The sequence below is a fragment of the Bos grunniens genome, chromosome 24 (genome assembly GCF_055505025.1).
Source record: "Bos grunniens cultivar Pamir isolate PY7600 chromosome 24, Bosgru_T2T1.0, whole genome shotgun sequence".
Lineage (NCBI taxonomy): Eukaryota > Metazoa > Chordata > Mammalia > Artiodactyla > Bovidae > Bos > Bos grunniens.
This window is the reverse complement of record NC_141188.1, coordinates 62,354,192-62,379,542: the sequence shown is the minus strand read 5'-3', so window position 1 is coordinate 62,379,542 and position 25,351 is coordinate 62,354,192. Positions and strand designations below refer to the sequence as shown.

The 25,351-nt window shown below is 52.9% G+C and overlaps 1 protein-coding gene across 3 annotated transcripts in view; it reads right to left on the bottom strand.

Moving 5' to 3' along the window:
* The window catches only part of TNFRSF11A (TNF receptor superfamily member 11a), a 62,975-nt gene extending 38,975 nt beyond the window's left edge, over positions 1-24,000 (bottom strand). For 2 of the 3 annotated variants that reach the window (XM_086373710.1, XM_086373711.1), the window contains exon 1: positions 23,846-24,000. In XM_086373710.1, coding sequence (XP_086229836.1) covers positions 23,846-23,920 — 75 coding nt within the window. In that variant the 5' untranslated portion in view covers positions 23,921-24,000. Of the gene's footprint in view, positions 1-18,833; positions 20,056-23,845 lie in introns of those variants that run through there. The other variant, XM_086373712.1, reaches the window with a different exon arrangement.
* Between the last annotated feature and the right edge of the window lie 1,351 nt (positions 24,001-25,351).

Sequence of the window (25,351 nt, the reverse complement as noted above, 5' to 3'; positions counted from 1 at the left end):
TCAGGTGCCCCTGTGGGCTGGGAGCTGGGCTCCGAACCCTGGCATCTGGTAAGCATCAGCCACCTGAATATGCGAACAGTTTGTTTACACGTTCAGGCGCAGGGCTCTGATTCATTCCGCCCATCCGCCCTCTAGCCCAGGAGTGTCACCCTGGCAAAAACAGGGAAGCTGTGATTCCAGAGGTGACCAGATGTCCTAACTCTTAAACAGATTTTCACAGATTATTCTTTAATATTCATCTCTGTCTCCTAAGCTAATTGTGACTTTACACCTGGACATGTCTTCTTTTTAAAGTACTGAGAGATAATTCACATACTATGAAATTTCCCCTTTCAAAGGTTATGATTCAGTGGGCTTTTTTTTTTTTTTTGTATATTCAAAAAGTTATGCAACCAGCACTGATGTCTAATTCCAGAACGTCTTCATCATTGCAGAACTGACATGTCTGTTTCACACCGCTATAGGATTACCAGTCTTTCAGGTTACATCAGTAATTCTGCTACTGGGAAAATTGACTGTGGTGAGGCAGACAATTCTGGTATTAATCTAATTTAAGGTAGAACTTAGACTGATCCCTACTTCGTTCCTGAGTTACATTAGATACTTGGCAGTACACCTTCAAACTTTCAAAATAACAATCAACATACAACTTATAAGGCAACATACGTACATAGATATGGTTCATGAAATGTGTGTGTGTGAGTCTCTCTGTCATGTCTGAGTCTTTACAACCCCAAGGACTGTAGCCCGCCAGGCTCTTCTGTCCATGAGATTCTCCAGGCAAGAATACTGGAGTGGGTAGCCTATCCCTTCTCCAGGGGATCTTCCCGACCCAGGGATCGAACCCAGTCTCCCGCATTGCAGGCAGATTGTTTACCGTCTGAGCCCCCAGGGAAGCCCCAAGGAAATGTGCTTTGAGGGTAAATAAGAAGCATCTAGAAAACTCCTGAGGAGGCCCGCACCTTCTGGAGGAGACTGGATACACTCTGTCGTCGTTGTTTCTCCTCCCTTGTTCTTTTTTTCCTCCCTTGCTAGTGGAGGTGACGGAATTCCAGCTGAGCTATTTCATATCCTAAAAGGTGATGCTGTGAAAGTGCTGCACTCAATATGCCAGCAAATTTGGAAAACTCAGCAGTGGCCACAGGACTGGAAAAGGTCAGTTTTCATTCTGATCCCAAAGAAAGGCAATGCCAAACAATGCTCAAACTACCGCACAATTACACTCATCTCACTAGCAAAGTAAATCTCAAAATTCTCCAAGCCAGGCTTCAACAGTACGTGAACCGTGAACTTCCAGATGTTCAAGCTGGATTTAGAAAAGGCCGAGGAACTAGAGATCAAATTACCAACATCCATTGGATCATCAAAAAAGCAAGAGAGTTCCAGAAAAACATCTACTTCTGCTTTATTGACTATGCCAAAGCCTTTGACTGTGTGGATCACAACAAACTGTGGAAAATTCTTCAAGACATGGGAATATCAGACCACCTGACCTGCCTCCTGAGAAATCTGTAGCAGCTCCAGTTAGAACTGGACATGGAACAACAGACTGGTTCCAAATAGGAAAAGGAGTATGTCAACACTGCTTATTTAACTTCTATGCAGAGTACCTCATGAGAAACGCTAGGCTGGATGAAGAACAAGCTGGAATCGAGATTGCCGGGAGAAATATCAATAACCTCAGATATGCAGATGACACCACCCTTATGGCAGAAAGTGAAGAGGAACTAAAGAGCCTCTTGATGAAAGTGAAAGAGGGGAGTGAAAAAGTTGGCTTAAAGCTCAACATTCAGAAAACTAAGAGCATGGCTCTGGTCCCATCACTTCATGGCAAATAGGTGGGGAAACAATGGAAACAGCGATAGACTTTATTTTCCTGGGCTCCAAAATCATTGCAGATGGTAACTGCAGCCATGAAATTAAAAGACACTTGCTCCTTGAAAGAAAAGCTATGACCAACCTAGACAGCATATTAAAAAGCAGAAACATTACTTTGCCAACAAAGGTCCACCTAGTCAAAGCTATGGTTTTTCCAGTGGTCACGTATGGATGTGAGAGGTGGACCATAAAGAAAGCTGAGCGCCTAAGAATTGATGCTTTTGAACTGTGGTGCTGGAGAAGACTCTTGAGAGTCCCTTGGACTGCAAGGAGATCCAACCAGTCCATCCTAAAGGAAATCAGTCCTGAATATTCATTGGAAGGACTGATGCTGAGGCTGAAGCACCAATACTTTGGCCACCTGATAGGAAGAACTGACTCACTGGAAAAGACCCTGATGTAGGGAAAGATTGAAGGCAGGAGGAGAAGGGGACGACAGAGGATGAGATGGTTGGGTTTGAGTAAGCTCCAGGAGTTGGAGATGGACAGGAAGGCCTGGGGTCCACGGGGATGCACTGAGTCGGACACGACTGAGCCACTGAACTGACTTAACCCTTGTTCTTTGCTCTTTGCCTCCAAGAAGCTGTTTCTTTTCCTCCACTTGCAGCACTAGGATGGGCCTTCTTAGTAGAGGATTTGTGGATCCCTGGGGCTCACACAGCACGTAAAACTCGATTTTTTGTGCTGGTCTCACTCTGATCCCACGCTCCATGTCCAGGATCCCACGGCTCTCCCTCTGCACTGCAGTCCCTGCGTTTGTAACTAGTGGGAACTCTAGACCTTGGACGCCCTGGGCTGCCCCTCTGGCTGACCCCCTGGGGACCTGTCCCTTGGTGCTGAAGGCCAGGCCAGCCCTGCCTGTGGCCTCCCTGCTCCCACGTCCCCAAACCCCACCTTCTTAGGCTTGGTCTTCGGCGAGCCAGAGCTGGGTCTTTTGGATACCAGCCTCTGTCCAGATGGCCCACATCCACAGAGGGGCATTTCTGGTGTGAATGAGTGGACGCCCCCAGCCCCTCCCAGTCCAACCCTCCTTTTTCCTTTGGGTTCTAGTTCTGACATCCCTCATTTCACCAGCGCTGGGAGAGCCCTCAGGCCTCTCAAGCTCCTGGTCCTTTGGCCCTTTCCTCCCGCTGCTCAGAATGTGGGCCTGACTCCGTCCTCTTATGCTGAAGCTCCAGTACTTTGGCCACCTGATCAAAGAGTGGACTCAGTAGAAAAGAGCCTGATGCTGGGAAAGAATGAAGGCAGAAGGAAAAGGGAGCGGCAAGGGATGACATGGTTAGATACCATCACCAACTCAATGGACATGAGTTTGAGCAAGCTCGGGGAGACAGGGAAGGACAGGGGAGCCTGGCGTGCTGAAGCCCACGGGGTTGCAAAGAGTGGGACACAGCGACCGGAAAACAATCTCCCCCTGAAACCAAAGATGGCAGCTCTTATCATTGGTAACAGTCCTCATAAGGCAGGAATTAGATGAAAATATGTTCCTACCTAAGTATTTCAGAAGCAATCTCCCAGGGAATGGGGTGGGTGGCGGGGAGCAGTGGGAGCCGGGATTCAGCATAAGGCGGCGGATTTTCAGTAAACGGGGTGATTTTCTCAACCACCTCCAGTCTCGTCTCTTTGCCCAAGACGGAGCAACAGACGGCCTTTGGTAACCGATTTGAGCGGTATAGATTCTAGTTATCTACATTTTTGTCTCGTTTGCCTTCAGGATCGACTTGTTTCCCTCTAAAACAACAGGGCTTTTGACCCCTCCTTGTTTTCATTAAACAAATAAAGCAGAACGACTTCTCAACTATTTATGGAATAAAGGGTACGGTCACATAAATTCAACGTTAGGTCTGTCACAGCGCTTGTGTTTGGGGAATAGGCTTTGATTCAGGGTACTTAGAAGCCTTGTAAAAACCACGCATGTGCTGACAGGGCCCTAATACAGGCTTAATCAGTAAACTACAAAAGTAATGTCTGGCCCGCAGAGTTTGCATCGACTAACTTCTGCTTTTTGACAGACAGCTCCTGAGTGTAGAAGGATCCCTAGAGGCTGTTTATAGCAAATATCTTTTACGTTTCCCCCTTTCTTCTCCCCTGCCCATATACATTCCTTGGACAGTCTTAGAAAAAAAGAAGTTAAAATTAAAATTAAAAAAGCAGTTAAGACAATGCATCTAGCGTATTGGCCATCTGTTACCTCACTTTCTTTTGTGTTTTGTGTCATGTCGATATTCGTTTCAGGGCGTACAAGCTGCTATTTAATTTTAATGGCTGACAGACTCTTCTGGAATAAGCATGTCTACAGTCTATGCAAGGCTTTGGGAGATAATAAATTGTAAATCAAAATTGTCTTTATAAAGCTCCGTGGATTTATTGGATTTGTTTCCCAATGCAATGCCATGTTAGGTCTAATCCTGAAAAACTCCAAGCTGAAGAAACAAAACATTTCTCTGAGTAGAGTGGCAGAGATTGGAGGATCTGTATTTGGAATCCTGCAGGGAAGATTGACTTAAATATTTATTTTTCGTGCAGTTAAATCAACCCAATTGTACCGAAAGGCATTATGAATCCTAAAATTACTTTTCTGCTCTACTGAAAATTCATGCTGACATGTAACAAAACAGAAAGAAGCTTGGCTCCTTCTTTCAAATCAAGAAGAAAAGAACTCAACCCAGAAGAACAAATGAGGGATTTTCCATAGATTTTATTTTATAAAATATCATCCATGACTGTATTTGAGAATCTGGCTGTAAATTAAGTAAAGATTGTATCACATTTCTGATTGTTACAGTCTAACTGAAAGAGGTGGTTTTTCTTAAGGGAGGAACTACTGAATGTGAAAACAACACTCAATAGACTTACAGCCTTTGAAAAAAAAATATCCTTAAAGAAAGTAAAAATTGAAAGTGCTCTCACCCAGAAATCAACTACTAGAGAGCCCTGTTCCCCAGAACATCAAGAAAATGGCTTTACTATGAGGATTTCACGCCAGGAGATTTGTTTTCTCTGAAGCCTTTCAGAGAGAAGCTTTTCGTTCTTAGAAACAAATAAACAACAAATACAGCAAAGGGCTGAGTCACAGGCCTGCGAACAGAGGCCTGCGTTCCTTCTCGTCCACGTCTCTGCTCGGCTGGCTGGGGAGTCAGGCCAGAGACAAGGTCTAGGGTTTCCCCTCTGAACACTTCAATTAGTGAGTCCAAACACAGACCCTTGAAATTGGGATGTTCTGGGGGACCTGTTAAGTTTGGTCCCTTTCTTATCTCCTTTTCTCGAGAAGCTTCCAGCCCCTTCTCTATTTTATCCAGCTTTATAGTCTCGAATATGGCACAGTCATATGTCTGTTACTGGAAAGAAAGCATCCACCATCAGACTTCTTGGTTAACAGTTCAGACCTGGAAGTGGATGTCATAGAGGAGTCATTTTAAGCTTGCAAATCAGATAAGGCAGGTTTCCATAGAAAATAGAAAAATGAAACACTAACTGAAGTCAAGTCTGAGGAGCCAGAATGTAAGGATTTAGCAGAGCAGAGGCTGGGGCTGGGCGAGCCCCTGGAGAAGGAAGGGTGGTGGTACCAGGGCGCCAGTGAAGACAGAGGGGACGCCTGGCCAGGTGGCTCCGCCGGTCAGGAAGGGCGGGGCGGGCTTCCCATTACGGCTCTTCCATCCAGGGCAGCTCTCCGAACCGAACTTCCAGGTCGGTCCGACATTTAAAACTGTCTGCTTTTCTACAACCTGAGGACAAGGTGGGGATAAGTCACTTCTGAGTCTCTGTCTCTTTGCCTATAAAATGGGGCGAATCATTGTACCCCTCCGACCGCAGTGAGGATGCGAAGGGGCAATTTGTGCAAATGATGTAGTGATGTGGTGATTTAGTTGCTCAGTCGTGTCTGACTCTTTGCGACCCCACGGACTGTAGCCCGCCAGGCTCCTCTGTCCCTGGGACTTCCCCAGGCCAGAATGCTGGAGTGGGTGGCCATTTCCTTCTGCAGGGGATCTTCCTGACCCAGGGATCGAACTCAAGTCTCCTATGTTGCAGGCAGATTCTTTACCTACTGAGTCACCAGGAAAGCCCGGCAAGGCAGCAATGGCAAGTGAAAACGAAGCCTGTGCTTCTTCCCGCTGAGGCCAAGTCGCTGGGGGACTGAGGTGGGGCCCCACCTCAGTCCCCCAGCGACTTGGCCTCAGTGATGCGCGCCCTAGCTGGTGGCCGCTGGCAGCGGGGTTAACCACGCCCCTGGGCTGAATCGGCGAGCCAGGTTCCTTCTATCAGATCGTCCCCTGATGGGGGAACGGAGGGGAAGGCGTGTTGGCAGAAACAGGAAAGAGGGTGCAGAAGAGCAGGGATTCGCAGGGACATCCCGAAGCCCTGCCAGCTTCTGGATGCACCTTCCCCGTTTAGTTTTAACCTGGCTGTGCCTGGAGAATCCCAGGGATGGGGGAGCCTGGTGGGCTGCCATCTATGGGGTCGCACAGAGTCGGACACGACTGAAGTGACTTAGCAGCAGCCGTGATCACACAAGCTGACATCAGAGTGTTTCTGGTGACTGGAAAACGTGGTTTGTTTTTTTTTGCCTCTCTGCAAGATGTGCAGGATCTTAGTTCCCTCACTAGGACTCGAACTTGTGCCCCCTGCAGTGGGAGTTGCAGAGCCCTAACCACTGGACAGCCAGGGGATTCCCAGAAAAAACATGTTTTTAATCGAAAAGGTTTATTTTTTTTACAGCCTGTTTGACTTCACATAAAGCAGTGCTTTCTCATGGGACTGAGATCGTGGCAGGTGGCCAGAGTCACTGCGGTGGTTTCTGTCTGGGGCTTCAGTCGGTGATGGCGGCCGAAGCTGGGTGTGGGGTGAGCTGACTCCAAGCTTCTGCTGAGAAAGGGGCTGGGAGATCCTGCCAGGGATTGCTGTCAACAGGGTCAGAATCGAGGGATATCCAAACGCCCTGCTAGATGTTTCCACTTTAAAAAACTCAACAGACAGCACTTCAAGCTCACGGTTTACAGAGGAAAACTCACACTTTTTCTTTGCACAAACCCAAGCTTCACATTTCATACTTCAGAACATTACACAGGCACCTGTGAAGATGATATGTTACTGATGAAAGAGATGAAGAAAATAAATAGGCAGCCTTTGGGGATCTCCTGTGCACCCCAATGCTTTGGCCACCTGATGTGAAGAGCTGACTCATTTGAAAAGACCCTGATGCTGGGAAAGATTGAAGGAGGGAGGAGAAGGGGACCACAGAGGATGAGATGGTTGGATGGCATCACCAACTCGATGGATGTGAGTTTCAGTAAACTCAGGGAGTTGGTGATGGACAGGGAAGCCCGGCGTACTGCAGTCCATGGGGTTGCAGAGTCGGACACGACTGAGTGACTGAACTGAACTGAACCACGCACCCCAACAGATCACCCTAAGCACTCCCTGGGAGACCACTGAACTGTGTGAAGACCTCACATTATACAAGCCAGGTGCATGGTCTAAGTCATGATGCAATACAGAGAATCAGAGGGTTTAAACAGAAAGCTCCCTGACATCTAGAATACTCCAGTTCCCTTTTTTGTTGTCGTTTAGTGGCTAAGTGGTGTCCTACTCTTTGAGACCCCGTGCCCGCCAGGCTCCTCTGTCCAGGGGATTTCCCAGGCAAGAAGACTAGAGTGGGTAGTCACTCCCTTCTCCAGGGGATATTCCCAACTTGGGGACTGAGCCCACGTCTCCTGCATCGGCAGGTGGATTCTTTACCAAAGAGTCTCCAGGGAAGCCACAATTGCATTTACAGAAACATATTTTACATATGACTCTTGAAAAAAAAATTATCGACTCTTGAAAAAAAAAATTCTGCTGCTAAAATTGAGGCTCAACTATTCTCTGATTGGTACAACGTGAAAAGATGTGTCTAGTTTGAGAAGAATGTGAAGAAAAGGATGACATTGTGACTACTATTGATAATGTATTAATAACTGAGCTGCTACTGAGGGATTTAGGACATTCTAAAATGCATTTTATGAATGTTTCCAGCGGTAAAGAGTATTCAAAACTTCAGCTTGAAGGCACTCATCACGGCTGGTCAACTACTAGACTCACTGAAAACCACTAATAGGAATCCACCCCCTCCCCTTATACAGACCACTCCCCATAATGGGGTTGGGAGCTGACCTCCTCACTTGCAGACACCAGAGTAAGGCCAGTCACTTCTCTGCCTGAGTCATCCGCCTTACCTTGTAAAGTGACTTTTCATGTGGTATGACCAGAAGGGGAATTTCAGCTTGGTCTAGGGTTTAATGACAGAAAGCACCCATCTCTTAAAAAGCTCTACTGTCATCACACCTTCAAGAACACCTTTCCTGAGCTCTCACATGCCCGTGCAAGGGACAGGCTTGTGTAGGACAAGGCCGTGGGCCCATCCCACCGTCTCAAAGTGTGCAGCGCCGGACCCCACAGGCACTGAGGAGAGAAAACTAGCAGGTGGGGACCCCACAATGGTGCAGGGCCTGGTCTGCCGAAGATCAGGTTCCAGGAAGTGCCTGGACACAGCCCTCACTGGTCACAGGAACAGGAAGGGGAGGGCACCCTGCCTGGGACACAGGGGAAGAGATCTTAGCAGGAGGACCCCAAAGCTAGGGGGCAGGGGTGAGGGGCAGAGGAGCCAAGGATGCTTGGCAGGAGGAGGAGGAGAGGAGGGAGACCCCGAGGGGTGCGGGCCCCGGGGCTGGGGGCCAGGGAGTGGACCAGGAGGACGTAGCAGCTGGGGAAGAAAGGGGGGCCTTTTAGCAGCACCCTGGGGCTTCCCTGGTGGCTCAGATGGTAAAGAACCCGCCTGCCAGTGCAAAAGACGAGGGTTTGATCCCTGGGTCGGGAAGATCCCCTGGAGGAGGAAGAGGCCACCCACTCCAATATTCTGGCCTGAAGAATCCCATGGACAGAGGAGCCTGGCAGGCTGCCATCCATGGGGTCGAAGAGTCAGATACGACTGAGCGACTCACACTTTCCCACACTTGGAGCACACTGCAGAGAGTGGTGGCGTGAGAAAGGCCGATAAGAAGGCGTAGGCTCCTTCTGACGATGCACAGTGTCTGATCGGGGGATGACCAGCGTCTCAGTGACGGGACGGCCAGGCCAAAAGCAGGTGTGAGCGCACGAGGCAGGGAGTCTCAGTCATGGAGGAGGGCGAAGAAAGAGGCTCTTTTTAGGGAGGGGATAAAGGGCTGTCTCCATCTGGAAACACTAAATTTGGCTCTTTCACGTCAGCCCTTTGAAAAGTAAAAATGTTATGTATATATTTCAAAATGCACGTATATATATACATAACATAATTTGCCATTTGAACCATTTCTTAGTGTATACAGTTAGTGGCGATAATTAGACTCAGATGTACAACCATCACTATGGTCTCCGCAGAACATTCGTGCCACCCCAAACAGAAACTGTCTTAGGCACTACACAGTACCTCCTCCTTCTCACCGCTGTCTGGGAGCCCTGGAGTTAAAGAACACTGCCATATTTCCTCCAGCCCCTGGCAACCTCTTTCTGCCTCCTGTCTCTGTGAACTTGACTTTCTAGGCGCCCCGCGTAAGTGGGATCATACAGGACTTGTCTCTGTGTCTGGCTTATTTCACTTGGCCTGGTCTTCAAGGTTCGTCCGTGTTGTAGCGTATGTGGGAACTTCGTTCCTTTTGATGGCAGAATGATGCCCCATTGTATGAATGAGTCAGTTTGCTTAGCCGTCCGTCTGTGGGTGGGTGTGTGGGTTGCTTCCATCTCCCTGTTGTGACGGGGCTGCTGTGAGCGGCAGTGAGCACCGGCACACAGGAACCTGCTGAGGTTGCTGCTTTCGGTTCTCTGGAGTCACACCCGAGTCACACAGTCTTTCCGTGTTCAGCTCTTAGAGGAGCTGCCAGGCATCCCCCCACGGTTTCTGCACTGTCTTAATCCATTCCCAGCAGAAATGCACCAGCTGGTAAAGAATCTGCCTGCAGTGCAGGAGACAGAGGTTCAATCCCTGGGTAGGGAAGATCCCTGGAGAAGGGAGTGGCAACCCACTCCAGTATTCTTGCCTGGAGAACTCCTTGAACTGAGGAGCCTGGAGGGCTACAGTCCACGGGGTCAAAAAAGAAACGGACACAACTGAGTGACTGACACTTTCAGCAGAAACGCACGAGGCTTCCAGCTTCTCCATGTCTTTGCCAACACTTGTTACTTTTCATTTCTTTTGGTAAGTGATCCTAATGAGAGTGGTTTTTCATAATTAATTAATTTGTGTATTTGCAGCACTAGCTGTTAGTTGCAGCATGTGGGATCTAGTTCATGGAGCAGGGACCGAACCTGGACCCCCTGCATTGGGAGCACCGAACCTTAGCCACGGGCCACTCAGTGTGCTTGTGACCTGCATTTCCCTAATGATCAATGATGCTGAATATCTATTTTATGTGCCTATCGGCCACTTTTAGAGAAATATCTGCCTAATTCCTTTATCCATTCTTATGGGGTGATTTCATTTTGCCCAGACTTGTGCACGGGACTAGACTTAGCTGTCAACAAGACTGACTCATTATATAGGACCAGAATGGTTACCAGAGGGCTGTAGGACCCTTGGATTCATTTTCACCATCTTGAAAGAAATCCTTGAGTGTCCTATTGAAGAAAAACTTTCCCAATCTAAACAGCATCACTGCGTGGTTCTCTAGAAAATAATCAAGGAGGTTTAGCATTTAAGTAAGACGTGCTTGGCCAGTTTACAACCTAAAAGTGGAACACACTGCATTCATTTACTCCCCAAATGCTGATTGAACACATCCTATGTGCCAGAGACAATTTTAAGTTTTGTGGACATGGTAGATATTAGCCAGAGAGAGTCCTTGCTTACAGTCCTTGGGAGAAGAATGACAGGAAGCAAACATGCAATGGAATCTGGCTGGAATGATCACGATGGAAAAATGAAACAGGATAAGGTGATGGAATTATGAGGGGAGCCTCACTGATAAGGTGACTTTTGAGTGGAGACCTGCATGAAGTGAGGGAACAAGTCAGGTTAACGGGAAGTCTAAATCCACACAACTGGTGACATAGTTTATCCGCATCACGAGTTAACATGTACCTGCTGCTTCAGGACTGTGAGGTACAGACTGCAGGTTCCCAGTGGACATAACACTTGAAATAATAAGCACTCCGTGCTATTTTTATCATCAGGGAGGAAATAATTTGTCATAAGACTTTTTTAATTTTAAAGTTTAACCGAGATAAAATACTCATAACAAAATTTACTATCTTAACCATTTTGCTATGAGATTTTTTAAAAATAGATACTGCACACAGAAACAAAAATCTGACTCAGGTCAGATTTAACTGGAAAAAAAAAAAACCGTAAAAATGTAGAGTAATTGTGGCCTTTTAGAAGTCTTGGCATAGTCACCATTTCGATCTACCAAACAATACAGTCGACTTCACGAGCTGTCTTGAAAGTTGGTTTTATGGCCCCATCAGCATCTTTTCCCCCCTGATCACCTTGATTCCAGATAAGCTCATTAAAAAAAAATCTTACTCAGACAAGAGCATATCAAAGGTCTATTGATTTCTGCTCATCTCTCTTTCTTACTCGGCTCACAATGCATGTATTATCTCTGCTCCTAGAAAACATATGGCCCAAGGGAAAATGAAGAAATAACCTTGCATTTCAAAACTTTAATTGCAAGTGTCTTTGTCTTCTGGGAGATGAGGGGTGAAGCAAGTCTGCAGCTGTGCGCTACCTGCAGCAGCGGGAACGTCTGTTCCCTAAACAGCGCGATTAGGGTGGGTGACTCGTCCTCACACCAACCCGCCCAGGCTCTGTGAATGCCCCCTTTATTCTCCCAGTGTGGAGGGTTTTTTTTTTCTTTGCCATTCTTGAATTTTTTGTTTTAACTTTTATTCATTTGACAGGAGAGCTCCTTTCTCCTCTTCCCTGCAGTAACCGTTACGGACCCGAGCTTCTCAGCTCACGCTGCTCTGCTGGGTGCCCAGGGCCCTGCGAGGCTCTGCTCTGCTCTTTGGGGGAAGTGACGTGTCAGTCCTCAGTCACGTCTGACTCTTTGTGACCGCGTGGACTGCAGCCTCTGTCATGGGATTCTCCAGGAAGGAACACTGGAGTGGTAGCCATTCCCTTCTCCAGGGGATCTTCCTGAACCAGAGGTTGAACCTGGGTTTCCCACATTGCAGGCAGATTCTTTACCAGCTGAGCCACCAGGGAAGCCCATGGTGGGAGTGCACCCGGCTAATAAGGCCTTTAGACCCCAAAGGAGCCAGGGAAGGGGCTAGATTGCCCTGGCCTGCTTCCTTTTCAAAAAACAATTCCTGTTCTACCTTTTTTTTTTTTGATGTTCAGTTCAGTTCAGTCACTCAGTTGTGTCCGACTCTGCGACTCCATGAATCGCAGCACGCCAGGCCTCCCTGTCCATCACCAACTCCCGGAGTTCACCCAGACTCACGTCCATCGAGTCAGTGATACCATCCAGCCATCTCACCTTCTGTCGTCCCCTTCTCCTCCTGCCCCCAATCCCTCCCAGCATCAGAGTCTTTTCCAATGAATCAACTCTTCGCATGAGGTGGCCAAAGTACTGGAGTTTCAGCTTCAGCATCATTCCTTCCAAAGAACTCCCAGGGCTGATCTCCTTCAGAATGGACTGGTTGGATCTCCTTGCAGTCCAAGGGACTCTCAAGAGTCTTCTCCAACACCACAGTTCAAAAGCATCAGTTCTTTGGCGCTCAGCCTTTTTTGATGTGGACCGATTTTAAAGTGTTTTTTGAACTTGTTACAATGTGGCCTCTGCCTTCCGTTTTGGGTTTTCGGCCACAGGGTGCGGGATCTTAGCCCCCTGACCAGGGGTCAGCCTGCACCCCCTGCACGGGGAGGTGACGTCCCCACTGCGCCCGGGAAGCCCCAGGCCTGCTGCTTAAGTGTGCACAGCGTGACCTGGAAAATGAATGCAAAGGCGCCGCTCGGTGGGCGGGTCTGGGGTGGGGTCTGCACTCCTAACAGGCTCTCGGGTGATGCCAGCACTGCTGCGAGTCGAGCGCCAAGGTCAGAGATGGGTTAGACCAAGATGAAGGCCCCTCAGGGCTCCCCAGGCCCCCACACCTGCCCCGGCCCGCCCCCATCCACTTCTGCCATCTCGCCAGCGGCCCTGCCCAGGACCGAGGCCGGAAGCGTACCGCGCGGCCCCTCGCCCTGTCCCTTCCAGCCTTGCGGTCCTGCTCAACCCTCGGCCCGGGTCAGCAAGGCCGATCAGTTGACTCCCCACTCGGGCCACTGTCATTTAAGCGAAGGTCTCACACCTGGAGTGCTCAGCCCTGTGCTAGAAGGTCTCAGCCGCCCGGACTGTCTCCTCTCACAGTCACGCTGAGGGTCACTGGCGGTTTTGCTTTTTAAACTTTCTCTTTTGTAGTGGGGCACGGCTGATAACCAAACAATGGTGTGACAGGCTGGGGTGAACAGTGAACTCAACCATACATGTACAAGCATCCCACGCACCCATTCTCCCCCAGATCTAAGGTGGGTTTCTGTGTTCCTCCTCTTCCCAGTCAACCGCACACTCCCCACCTCCCCCACTTGCCTGCCCCCCACGTCACTTTCGGGGTCACCCCCTGCTCAGGACCTTCAGTGAGCGCACTGGCTGTCTTTGCGACCCCCGGGCCTCGGACCTCCCCCCATGCCACTCTGGCGAGCCCGCCCGCCCCTGGGTCAACCCTGACCCCCAGCTTCGCTGCGCCCTCCCCGCCCCGGCTGGGCCATCCATCGCCAGCTGTACCCCGCCTGCCAGGCGCACAGCCCGCCTCTCCTGGGGAGCCTGTCCAGGGCCACTGAGCCACGAGGCCCTAACCCCCCACACATCTCACAGCCTCCGGGGGCAGCCTCCTGGGGTCACATCCTAGGACTTCGGCTCGATTCCAGGTTCAAGGCAGGATGAAGCCCGCTCCGGGTGCTGAGCCGGTGCCCACAGGACCCTGGGCCCTGGGGAGCCGCCGGGGGGAGACTCTCCCCATCTCGGCGGCTGGGAGGGGAGCACCACGGCCCCCTCTCTGGTACAGTCACTGCCACACTCGACAGCCTTCCTCTGCCTCGCTTTTCAAGACTTAGAGCCCAGGTCCAGGGCCATTCCTGGACTTGGCTGAACTCGTCCCTCTTCCTTTCTTTCCTGAACATAGTTGAGCTCCACCTTCTCTTGTCTGAGCCACAAGTGAGCTACACTTAAAAAGAAACACACACGAACTCAACCACCCAGGATACTCAACACCTCTGAGCGCTGCACGGTGCCAGGTACGGGAATCTGACTCGCCTACACTGTTCAGAGACGAGCGCTTCTCAGCCTCACTGCGCAAGCGAGCCACCTGAACCTCTCATAAAGATGCAGGTTTTCTAACAAGTCCCAGGTGATGCCGACACTGCTGGTGCTGGAGGAGCAAGGTCAGAGACGGCCTCAAGGCCCGAGAGCCAAAGGAAGGGCCCGAGAGCACTTCCGGGCTCTGCACCGTCATCTCCATCCGCACGAGGGACCCTGAGCCCTGCCGCGCCCACCACCGCGCAGATGCCGCGCGGCGGGAGGGGGCGAAGGGCAGAGCAGGTCCTCACTGAACGTCTCCCGCTGGCCGGGCACCGCGCTCGAGGCTCTCCCTTCCTTATCTTCCCTAGCTCCCTTCTTCCTCACCAAGAGACAAGGTGGCCCACTCAGACCGTGCGTGATAAGCAGAGTGGCACAGTGCCAGGCATGCAGCAAATGCTCAAATTCTCAGTAAATTATGAATAATATTTCCTGAAGGACTGATTGTGATCTTACAACTTCCCCTTACAGAAAACTGTAATGGTTTCCTACGAGTTCTGAATCAGATTCACGCTCCTCAGCACGGGCTCAAAAGGGCTCCACCAATCGGGGCAGAGTCAGAGACACCCTGGGGCGAACGGGAGGCCAGACCAAGATCGGAAATCCCTTCCTGGGCTCGGATTCGCTCTCGAACGGGACGGAAGGCAGGCCCACCTGGCCCACATGCGGCTGCTCCCGCTGCCGTCGGGAGAGGGCCTCTCACACGACGGCCCCCCCGGGACGCCCTGGACTCACCGTGCGGGCGCAGAGCAGCGGGCGCCCATCACCCCCGCATCCCTCGTCCCAAGGATCACCCCACTTAGTTACGATGACGAGCTGCCCATTCTAGGGCTTTGGCTGTTGTTCAGTCGCTCAGTTGTGTCCGACTCCTTGCGACCCCATGGCCTGCAGCGCGCCGGGCATCCCTGTCCCTCACGAGCTCCCAGAGTTTGCCTAAGTTCATGTCCATGGAGTCGGTGATGCCATCCCACCATCTGGTGCTTTGGTCATTTGTAACCAGACACATAAATAGGACCTCGGTGACCTGGGCACAGGGACCCGGACTGGAATAAGGAAAACCTAAGCTCCTCAGAAGGGGCCCCCCCAGCCCCCCACACGGAGGACAGAGCCTGGGGGGCGGCAGAAGGGGATGAACACGCCCGGGACGTCCTGACAAACGCAGGGCAGGGCTGGAGTGCCTGGCCCAGCGGGGACAGGACAGCTTCTTCCCGGCACCCCAGGGCTGCCCGCAGTCAGAGATGCCCTCGCGCCGGGAAGTGGCAGCGGTGACTCAGTCTGTCACATTTCTTTTCCTCCTGAGTCAGGGAGCGACCCGCACATGGACCCTGAGCTGAGGCTGCCCAGGGTGCCCGCCTAAACCCAGCCTTCAAGTCACAGCCTTTCCGCTTCTGCTCGGTGACAGCCGACAACAGAGCGCCCTCCGCAGATGAACCTCCTCGAGCGGGTCCCACAGATGCAGACCGGCGGTGCTATTTCCCCAAGCCCTAAGGAGCCTGCTTCTCTCTGCACGCCCCAGGCCTGGGGCTCTCCCTGTCTGAGCCCTGCCTGTCACGCAGCAACCGCAGACGCGGCTTCCCTGCGGGGTGAGGGCCGCGCCCCGGGGCTGACGCCTGCCCTGAACGCGCCGTTCTCATGGGGTCCTGGGCATTAGTCCTGTCTTCCCGGTGAGCTGGAGTGGGGATTAGACCTCTGCGAGTAGCACCTAGCACGTGCCAGGCACACGGGAGGGCTTTGACAGGTGGCAGGTGCGTTTAAGGCAGTCATCAGGCAATACTCCTTTAGCTCGGAGCTCAAAATCGTTCCGTGGCATCCGACGTCTACAGCAGCAGGTCTCAAACTCCAGCGTGCCTCAGAATCCCCTGCGGAGGGGGTGACACCGATGGAGGGTCCCACCCACAGGGTGTCTGATGTCCGGGCCTGGGGACATGCATTCCTCAGCTCCCAGGGTCCAGGCCGCCCCCACCTGGCCGGCTCGGGTCTTAGACACCAGCCAGGCCTTGGTTTTCTCCCGCTTGGCATCACGTCCGTCCAGGCCCAGAGGCTTCCTTGGCCCCTGTCCTGCCCTGCACGCCCTAGGCACCTGGCTCAACCCTCCGGGCAGCTGTTGACCCGCTTAACTGCCAGGGACGCAGACGGGCGGTCTCAGCCTCAATACGAGGCAGGGGTGTTCTGGGGCCCGGGCGCAGAGGGGAGTTCTGTTTTCCAGAGCACCTCCTGGAACTGCAAAGCCAGGATCCAGAGAATTGAAAGGAAAGAAGCTGACAGCGAGGTTAAAGGAAGTCGCATGAATAACTTGAGTGAGAGGAAGTAGTGGGCTGACGGTCTTCAACGAGAGAAACACGAAAATAGAGACAGTGGCCAGCGGATCTTCACCCCCAAACAGAGCAAATGCGAGGAACCGGGTCGAACTATGAGACAGTACTAGATTTAGGGCCACAGGGACGTTCCAGCCGCTGAGAATTGTTGAAGGATGCGCGGCAGAACCAGGGCAGATGTGATCAATCCCCACTAGGCTTGAAACAGGGACCAGAGTCTCCATTAACATGAATGTTTCAGACGTGATGCTGCTTTTCTACCCTGGGTACAAAACTGAGAGCCCCTGACAAGTTTTTCAACTGGACAGGCTCTTGGCAGCTGTCTGTGCTACTTAAGGGCACAGTTTTCAGTGAGGTGGTGCCAGTGGTCAAGAACCTGCCTGCCAATGCAGGAGACATAACAGACTCGGGTTCAATCCTGGGATCAGGAAGATCCCCTGGGGAGGGCATGGCAACCCACTCCAGTGTTCCTACCTGGAGAATCCACAGAAAGAGGAGCCTGGCGGGCTATAGTCCACGCGGTCGCAAAGCATAGGACACGACCAAAGGACTTAGCGTGCATGCATGCACATTGCAGAGAGGAGCAAATGTTTTTAAAGAGTCAGAACCTCAGAAAAAAGGTTCACTTCCTATTTGGGGGAAGTAAGGAGAATGGAGCTGGCAGAGGCCGTGGTGCAGACAGGACTTGTGTGACAGAACCCGTGTTCTCTTCCCGCCTCCCAGGTTCAGCCATCACGTTCACAACATGTTAAAGAGTTTTTCTTCCTCATTTTTCATGGAAAGTCTTCAAATTTCTGGTGGCTGGAGGAAGTGGTTCTTGTACTCTGAACACTGAACAGGAAATGTCATGAGTTATTATTATTCCAATGAACCCAAAGGGTCGTTTTTTTGCCGACGGTTCTTCCTGCCACTTGGAGACCTGGCAGCTCTCTGCCTTTGCCTGTGCCAGGAGGGCCTCTGTGTCACCTGTGAGGCCAGGGCTTTTGGGGGTGGGGGTGCAGAGGGGGCAGGCAGAGTGGAAGAGAAACACTCAGCTGAGGCACCGACAGCCACCAGGAAAAGGGGCCTCCTGCAGGAGAAAGAGCTCTGCCCAGCTGCCGTCCAAGGTAAACACGGCTTGGGCTGGGGGTGGGTGCGCCGAGGGCACTGTAGAAGACCACGGGGTAGGTCACGCCAGCCCTGATGATGGACTCAGGGGACCCCCGGCCGCTTATCTCTGTAGTCCTGAGTTTTCAAACTCTGCCTATATCCTGATCCTCTGATTCAAAGACACCTTTAGGCCAGGAAATGGCTCTGAATTCTAAGGCACACAAATTTCCTGCAGTGCCTTGGGGCTCTTAGCTTGTTTTTACCTCTAGGGGCTCTAAGGAATTTTGCTTCCCAGTACAACAATCCGAAGCAAATGGGATTCCATATCCTACACTGCATTCTTCTTTACTGTTTAGGGGAAAAATCCTTTACTTGCAACTGAAACTGATTTGACTTGGATTTGGACTAAGAAGTTTCCTTAATAAACTGTGCAAAAGGATCACGCAAATGGTCAGCTGTGTTGTCCTGACATCTATCATATATATATATTTTTAAATAATAGGTGCGACCACATCCTCTGCCCCTGTGTCTTCAGCACCTGGCACACCTCGGGGCACCCTGCACTTGCCTCCTTTCTCTCCCCACCTTCCTGACCCCATTCAAGCTTCTCCAAGTTCCTCCCCAGAGCAGGAGCCCTGGCCTCCTTCCCGCCCCCTGGGGACCCACCCCCGTTCCCCATGGCGCTGCTCCCCACAACCTGCAGATCTGACGCGCGTCCCTCCCCAGCACACAACACGCGGGGGTAAAACCTAGACTATTTGCACATAAAGCCCTTCTCGGCCTCCCTCTCGCCACCTGCCCTGGCAGCCCGGGAACACGGCCCTCTGGAGTCACCCCAAACACTGGACTCCGTCCACCCCTGTTATCCCCCAGCCGCTCCCACCGCCAGGCAGGGCGCCCACCAGCCTCAGACCCCCGCCCAGGCCGCCCCCTCGCCCTCTTTCTGCGCCTTAGACGTGCACGGCAAGAAAGTGGGGCCATTCCCCCGACGCCTCCAAGCCGGTGAAGGCCCTCTTGCCCTGGGCGCGCACCCGCACTCTGAGCGCGCTCCGGGGACGCACGGGTCCCGTCGCGTTCCGTCTGCTCGCGGCTAGACTCAGCGGCGCCGGGAGACCAGGGCTGGGCCTGCTCTCCTGGCGTCCCACCGGGAGGAGGCGCTCCTTTTGTTGAGCTAAATGAACACGTTCAACACAGTCTTCTTTCTTACCCTGAACATGGCAGCCCACGGAAACCTGAGGCTGGAGGTCACTGCTGGCCCACAGGACGCGGACAGCTGGGTCGTGAGCACACATCCACGCAGGCGAGCGCCTAAATGCTGACGGGGCTGCCTTAGCTCAGCAGGGCCAGGGAGGGGGAGGGCTGGGGAGCCGGCAGGCCGGGCCCCCGCCAGGAAACAGACTGACAGCGCCCGCGGATGGAGGGCAGAGATACCGGCGGGCCGCGCCTCCCGCTCAGCGCCAAGCCCACGAGCTCTCTGAGAAATCACTCCCACCGGGTCTTCTGTTCTGCCCAAGTCCACCGTCTCACTCTGGGGTTTTCAGGCTCAGAGGCTGGGTTTGGGGCGGAAAGGAGCTGAGTTTAATCTGTTTCTAGCAGTGGGTCCCACGAGGCAGCTCGGTGCTTGGAGCTTCCCAGGTGGCGCTAGTGGTAAAGAATCCACCTGCCAATGCAGGAGACAGGAGACGCGGGTTCAATCCCTGGGTGGGGAAGATCTCCTGGAAGAGGCCAGGGCCACGCACTCCAGTGGAGGAGACAGGAGACGCGGGTTCCTTCCTGAGTGGGGAAGTGGCACCCACTCCAGTGTTCTTGCCGGGAGAATCCCATGGACAGAGGAGCATGGCAGGCTACAGTCCATGGGGTCACAAAGACTCTGAGATGACTGAATGTCTAAGCTCCCAGATGGCAGCTGGAGTGATTGGGAAGGTACGGGTGGTGGGAAGGAAAATCAGCTGTCGGCGGGGATCCCAATCCCACCCACTGCGGCGGGGGGTGACTGAGGTGGGGTCGGGTGTTTCTCCTGCGGGCTGGGGTCCGGACTCTGCAGGCAGACAGCAGACAGCAGACAGGCCATGGCTGTCCACCAGCCCCCCTGGCCCAAGGGTGGGTTCCCTGGGGCGTGAGTCACTTGGAGAGCTGAGGACCATCTAGGCGGGATGCAGATCCACATCCACAGCAAGACGGCCCGCCAGCTTCCTCTGGACACACATGCGGAAAACACACCGCTTTCTTTTCCCATGCACTTCAAAAATAGGAAAACAGCATGGGGGGAATTTTAATACTGAGCTGGCAGAGAAAGTTCACGTGGCTCCTTCTTCAAACAGCACTCTCTGCAAAGGAGGCCCTGGCTTGGAACTCCCCTTTTCATGGCCTCATAAAACACTGATTTACTGACCTTCAAAGATACACCTTTATTGTTTCAGTTTTCCTGGCATAAGAATTTCTGGTAGATAACTGTAAAAGCAAACTCATATTTCCTTATCAACACAGAGAATACGTTCAGATTACAGATGTGCCATTTTCAGGGGAAGTGGTGGGAAGGAAATACCGGGGCGGGGGTGGGGGGTGGCGGGGGCATTCGAAATATCTGTGATCAACAAAACCAACGAAAAGGACGCTGATCCCGGAGTCTGTGACTCTCTAAACAAAGTAGGAACACACGGCCAGGTCTTCCCGCTAGGATGGGCCGGTGGGGCAGGGAGATTGTTGGGCCAGGGCGGGCACCCAGGAGCCCTGCAGCCCCACCCAGGGGATTTCCTCTGCGGGGTCTCCCCACGGGCCTTCCAGGGCCCACGACCTCTCTGTTCCTGATTAGTCTACCTTGCCACCTCAATGAGGGCCACACAAGTGTTATCTCAAACACTGCAAATGTTTACTGCCCTGTCTGTGGCAGGCTTCCTTCAGCTAGCTTTACAGAGTGCTATTTGCTATCCATAAAGTCATAAAAATATGTGGGTTTTCTTTTCTTGGCAAGATTGCTTTAGGCCTAAACCATTCAAGCCATCTTCTCCAATAGAGAGCTTTCTTCCCCAACTGCCTCTGACCCCTGATTTCCCAGCCGTCCTTCCAAGATGGCCTCGGGAGCGTCCTGCTCCGAAGCCCTTCCTGGTTCCTCCAGCTGTATCCCTCCTTCCTTCCCTGCACCGCTTCGTGTACAGAAGGTGTTACTCTTCGCCCGCCTTGTCCTCTGGACCCGACAGTGAAGACCCAGCTGTGTCTTGGCTGTGCATTTCCCCAGAACAAGGCTTTACATCCCAAATACCAAATACACTTGCTGGCCCGGGTATGAGCGACTCTGCCCTTAGGTCTTGGATTACTAGGGATAAACACGGCTGTGTGATCAATGACCTCAATGAACACAGTCTTGTCCTATAATTTCTCAACTCTAACAGCAGAATGATCAACATAGAAGTTTTCAGTGTTTTTCTTTCTGTAGACAAACACTCTTCTGTCTGAACTCAAATGCCCTCACTGACACAGACACACAGAGATACAATCGCAGAGATGTTTTAAAAGGCAAACCTTACAGCCTTCCAGGTACGTTTAAATTGATTTAATATAATGTTCATGGAACAAAATACAATGCTTGCAGATAAGGCCCTTTCTGGAAGCTGTTTTTGCCAACTATTTTACAAAAGCGATACCTCCGCCACGCCCCACACTAAACAGTTCTTCAGGCCTTGCCTAGCGGGTGAGAACTAACCACCAAGGCAATTCCTCTCTCTGAACAGACCAGGTGGGCCCAAAGCAGCCGTACCTGCAGGATGGCTCTTGGAACCCCAGTTTCTGCAGGGAGCCACGGCCACCCCCGCTCAGAATCAACGCGTCTGCGCTGGGGAGACTAGACGCACACACGTCACTTGTCACTTGATCGGAGCTGTCCCAGCACCCTTCCATTGCTTCCTGTTGGTGTTTAGTTGCTGAGCTGCGTCCAGCTCTTGGTGACCTCATGTACGGTAGCCTGCCAGTTTGTCTCTCCATGGAATTCTCCAGGGAAGAATATTGGAGTGGGTTGCCATTTCCTTCTCCAGGGGATCTTCCCGACCCAGGGATTAAACCCCCAGTCTCCTTCATGGCAGGCAGATTCTTTACCACTGAGCCACCTGGGAAGCCCCGTTTCCCGTTTAGGTATGATTTAAAAATGCACATAATTCATGCAGCTCAAAGGGAAAGGGCGGGATGGTTGGGGAGAGTAGACAGTACTTGCTGAAAGATAGCTCTGAGAAATAAATGGGTATTTTGGCTTTTTTTTTTTTTTTTTTTTTGGCTGCATCGTGAGGCGTGTGGGATCTTAGTTCCCCTACCTGTGATCCAACCCATGTCTCCCGCATTGGAAGCATGGAGTCTTAACCACTGAACTGCCAGGGAAGTCCTGAGAAAGAAATGTTTTGATAGCAATTGCTGTCAATGTTAGAACCTACAGCACTACATGTACACATATATGTACATATGAAGTTTTTGCAATTAACACTGTGAGGTGTTTTTCTTTTTTTAAAGCTGTGTAGTGAGCAGGGTTTTCTCAGGTGGCTAGCTATTCCCTGGAGCCCTCCTCCTGTGGTTTAAATAAAGCAGCACACCTGTCCAACCTGTTGAACACTTCATTAAGCAACACCTAAAGTGCTTACAATGAGAAAATGCCTTCAGGCTTTCCCGGCTTCCCTGCCCTCAGCCATTCCCGGAGGCTCCCTTAGGCAGAAAGGGAACAGGCCACGTCTTCCAAGAGAACCGTCTGCTCCAGCCCACAGCCTGTACTTCTGTCCAGGCTCTAGTCCCAGGTTGGTTTGCCATCTCTCCTCACTCCAAACACAGCCCTAGAAGTGCTGTTCTCTCTGGAAGCTGTCAGCAAGAGCCGAAGCCAGTCTTTACAGAGCAGGGGAATCTGAAACTGCTGAAAGCAGAAAGCCACCAGCACTTGCCCTCTAAGGGACTTCCAAGGGGACAGGCTGTCAGAGGACTGTGGGGCTGGCTTTCCCACACTATAGCTCTCCTCCAGGGGACAGAAAACCAGTACCTGCTTTTATTCACCTGGCAACTGGACCAAGTGATCCCATAGAGAAATTTCTTCCGGAGGGCTTGGGATGGGGAGGGAACCCGGATCGGGGAATTCGGTTTCCCGGTCCCCTCAGCCCCCTTGAGTCTTGAACAGCCCCCGGGACTCGAGGGGAAAGGCCGCAGAGGGGAGTCCCGGGCTGCTCCCGGGCTGGAGACCCAGCGGGGCCTGGCCGCGCTGAGGCCGCCCCCTGCCCCGCCTGCCCGCCCGCTCAGCACCCGGAGAGCAGCGCCCTACAGACCGGCTCCCCGACTGACTTCAAGCACCCCGGGTGCGTTGGTTTTTCCAACTGTGAAGACTATTTTGTCCCAGTATCATCACAGGGGTTCTGAGAAGTGACTCTGTGTCATTCTGGTCCGGAACCTGAGCCGGTGGTTCTTGAACTGCTTGCAGGTTTGTGGGAGTGCGGTGGGGGCAGTGGAACTGGAGGGGAGAAGGGAGATTTACAGAAAGAGGGGAACGTAGGAAAACATTCTGATTTTCTTTTCTTTTTTTTTTGATTTCCTTTTTCAGAAAAAAATCTCCTCTGTCCATGGGATTCGCCAGACAAGAATGCTGGAGTGGGTTGCCATGCCCTTCTCCAGGGGATCTTCCCGACCCGGGGATGGAACTCTGGAAGGAGAACCCAGGGTCTTCTGCACTGCCGACGGATTCTTTACCATCTGAGCCACTAAACTACCAAACCCGGTCTCAGCGCGCGCTCTGGATGGACACCCCCGCAAGGGGCAAGCATCAGCCAGTCCACCTTCCGACAGCCGCCAAGCGGAGGTGGGGAGACGGAGTGAGGCGCAGGTAGAGTTAAGGACCGGGGCTCAGAATGGCCCGAAAGGAGAATCCTACTTAGGACGGTTGGTTAACTTGGGCGCTGCCTGCGGTTCTGAAGTTTTCTCTCGAGTCCGTCCGCAGGGGAAGGGGACGTGTCTACGCCGCTGTCTCCGCGGCAGCGATCGTGCGGGGGCCCCTCGTCCGCGTTCGGGTGCCGGGGTCCCGCAGCACCCCAGCATCCCTGAGGCTCCCGGTTCCCTCCTCCCACAGTCCGACCGCACCCGCCGTGGCTCTCCCCCCAGATCCTCAGCCCCCAGGCTCCGTGCGGGTCTCGGAGCCCCCGGCCGCGCGGAGGAGGGCGCGCAGGGCGCCCGGCGCGGGGCGCGGGCGGCGGGCGGCCTCCTTACCTGCAGCCGGCCGAGCAGCGCCAGCAGCGCCAGCGGCGCGGGCAGCGGGCGGCGCCGCCGGGCGCGCGGTGCCATGGCGCGGAGGGCGGGGGACGGTGGCCCGCTCTGCGGCCTCTGCTGCCCGCGCGGCGGCCCGGGACCTCGGGTCCGCCCGCTCCGCCCCGTCCAGCCCCGCCCCGCCCCACCCCCGGGCACCCTCCCTGTCGGCGCTGCGCCCTCCTCAGGCCGCGCCCGGCGCAGGGCCCGGGCTAGGAGGCGACGCCCGAGTCCAGCGCGCTGAGGGTGCTGGGGGTGATCCGGGGGCTCTCGCCGCGCCCCCGCGGAGCTCCTGCCTTCGGGAGGCTCCCGCAGACACTGCGGGCCCGCACCCCCGGACTGTCGGGGACACACTCCCCGGAAGAAGGTAGCCCGGTGGCCCCGGCCAGCCTCGCGCGCGCCCCGAGCCCGCGCTCACCCTTCCAAGCCGGGACCTCCCAGAAGCGAATGCCCAGCAACCAAAGGTCACGCGGAGAACTCCTCGCGATCACTGCCGAGGGCGCGGGTTCAGTTCCCTGGTGGGGAACTCAGCTCAGTTCAGTCCAGTCCAGTCGGTCAGTCGTGTCCGACTCTGCGGCCCCATGGACTGCAGCCCGTCAGGTTCCTTTGTCCATCACCAACTCCCAGTGCTTGCTCAGGCTCAGTCCATCGAGTGGGTGATGCCATCCAACCACCTCATCCTCTGTCGTCCCCTTTTCCTCCCGCCTTCAGTCTTTCCCAGCATCAGGGTGTTTTCAAATGAGTCGGCTAAGACCCCACAAGCGGCGCGCCTCGGCCAAAGAAGAAAAGAAAGAGCAGCCTGGCTGACAGCAGAGCAGGGCAAGCTCTTGGAGCGTCAGAGACACTTATGTCAGAAGTGTCAGAGACACCCCTCTAAGCCCTCCCCACTTGGGTGCTTGTGCTAAGTCGCTTCAGTCGTGTCCAGTCTTTGCGACCCCATGGACTGTAGCCCGCCAGCTCCCTCTGTCCGTGGAATTCTCCAGGCAAGAATACTTGAGTGGGTTGGCTTGAGGCTTCAACAGCCTAATGAATGGGAGAAAATATTTGCAAATCACGTAGCCGATAAGGGAACCCCCTTATCGGCTGTTTACACAGACGGTAAACAATCTGCCTGCAATGCAGGAGACCCAGGTTCGAACTCTGGGTCGGGAAGATCCCCTGGAGGAGGGCATGACTGCCCGTTCCAGTATTCTTACCTGGAGAATCCCATGGACAGAGGAGCCTGGTGGGCTACAGTCCAACAGTCCATGGGGTCGTGAAGAGTCGGATACGACTGAGCAACTAACACGTACTTCGATGTGATTATAAATACGGTAAAATTTAAGTCTGGCTATTTGTTTTCTATTTGTTCCACCTTTGCTCGTTTTTTTTCTTACCTTCTTTTGGATGATTTGAGTATTTTTAGGGTTATGTTTTTTTCTCCATTGGTAGCTTATTTTATATCTCTTGTTTGTTTTGTTGTTTTAGTTC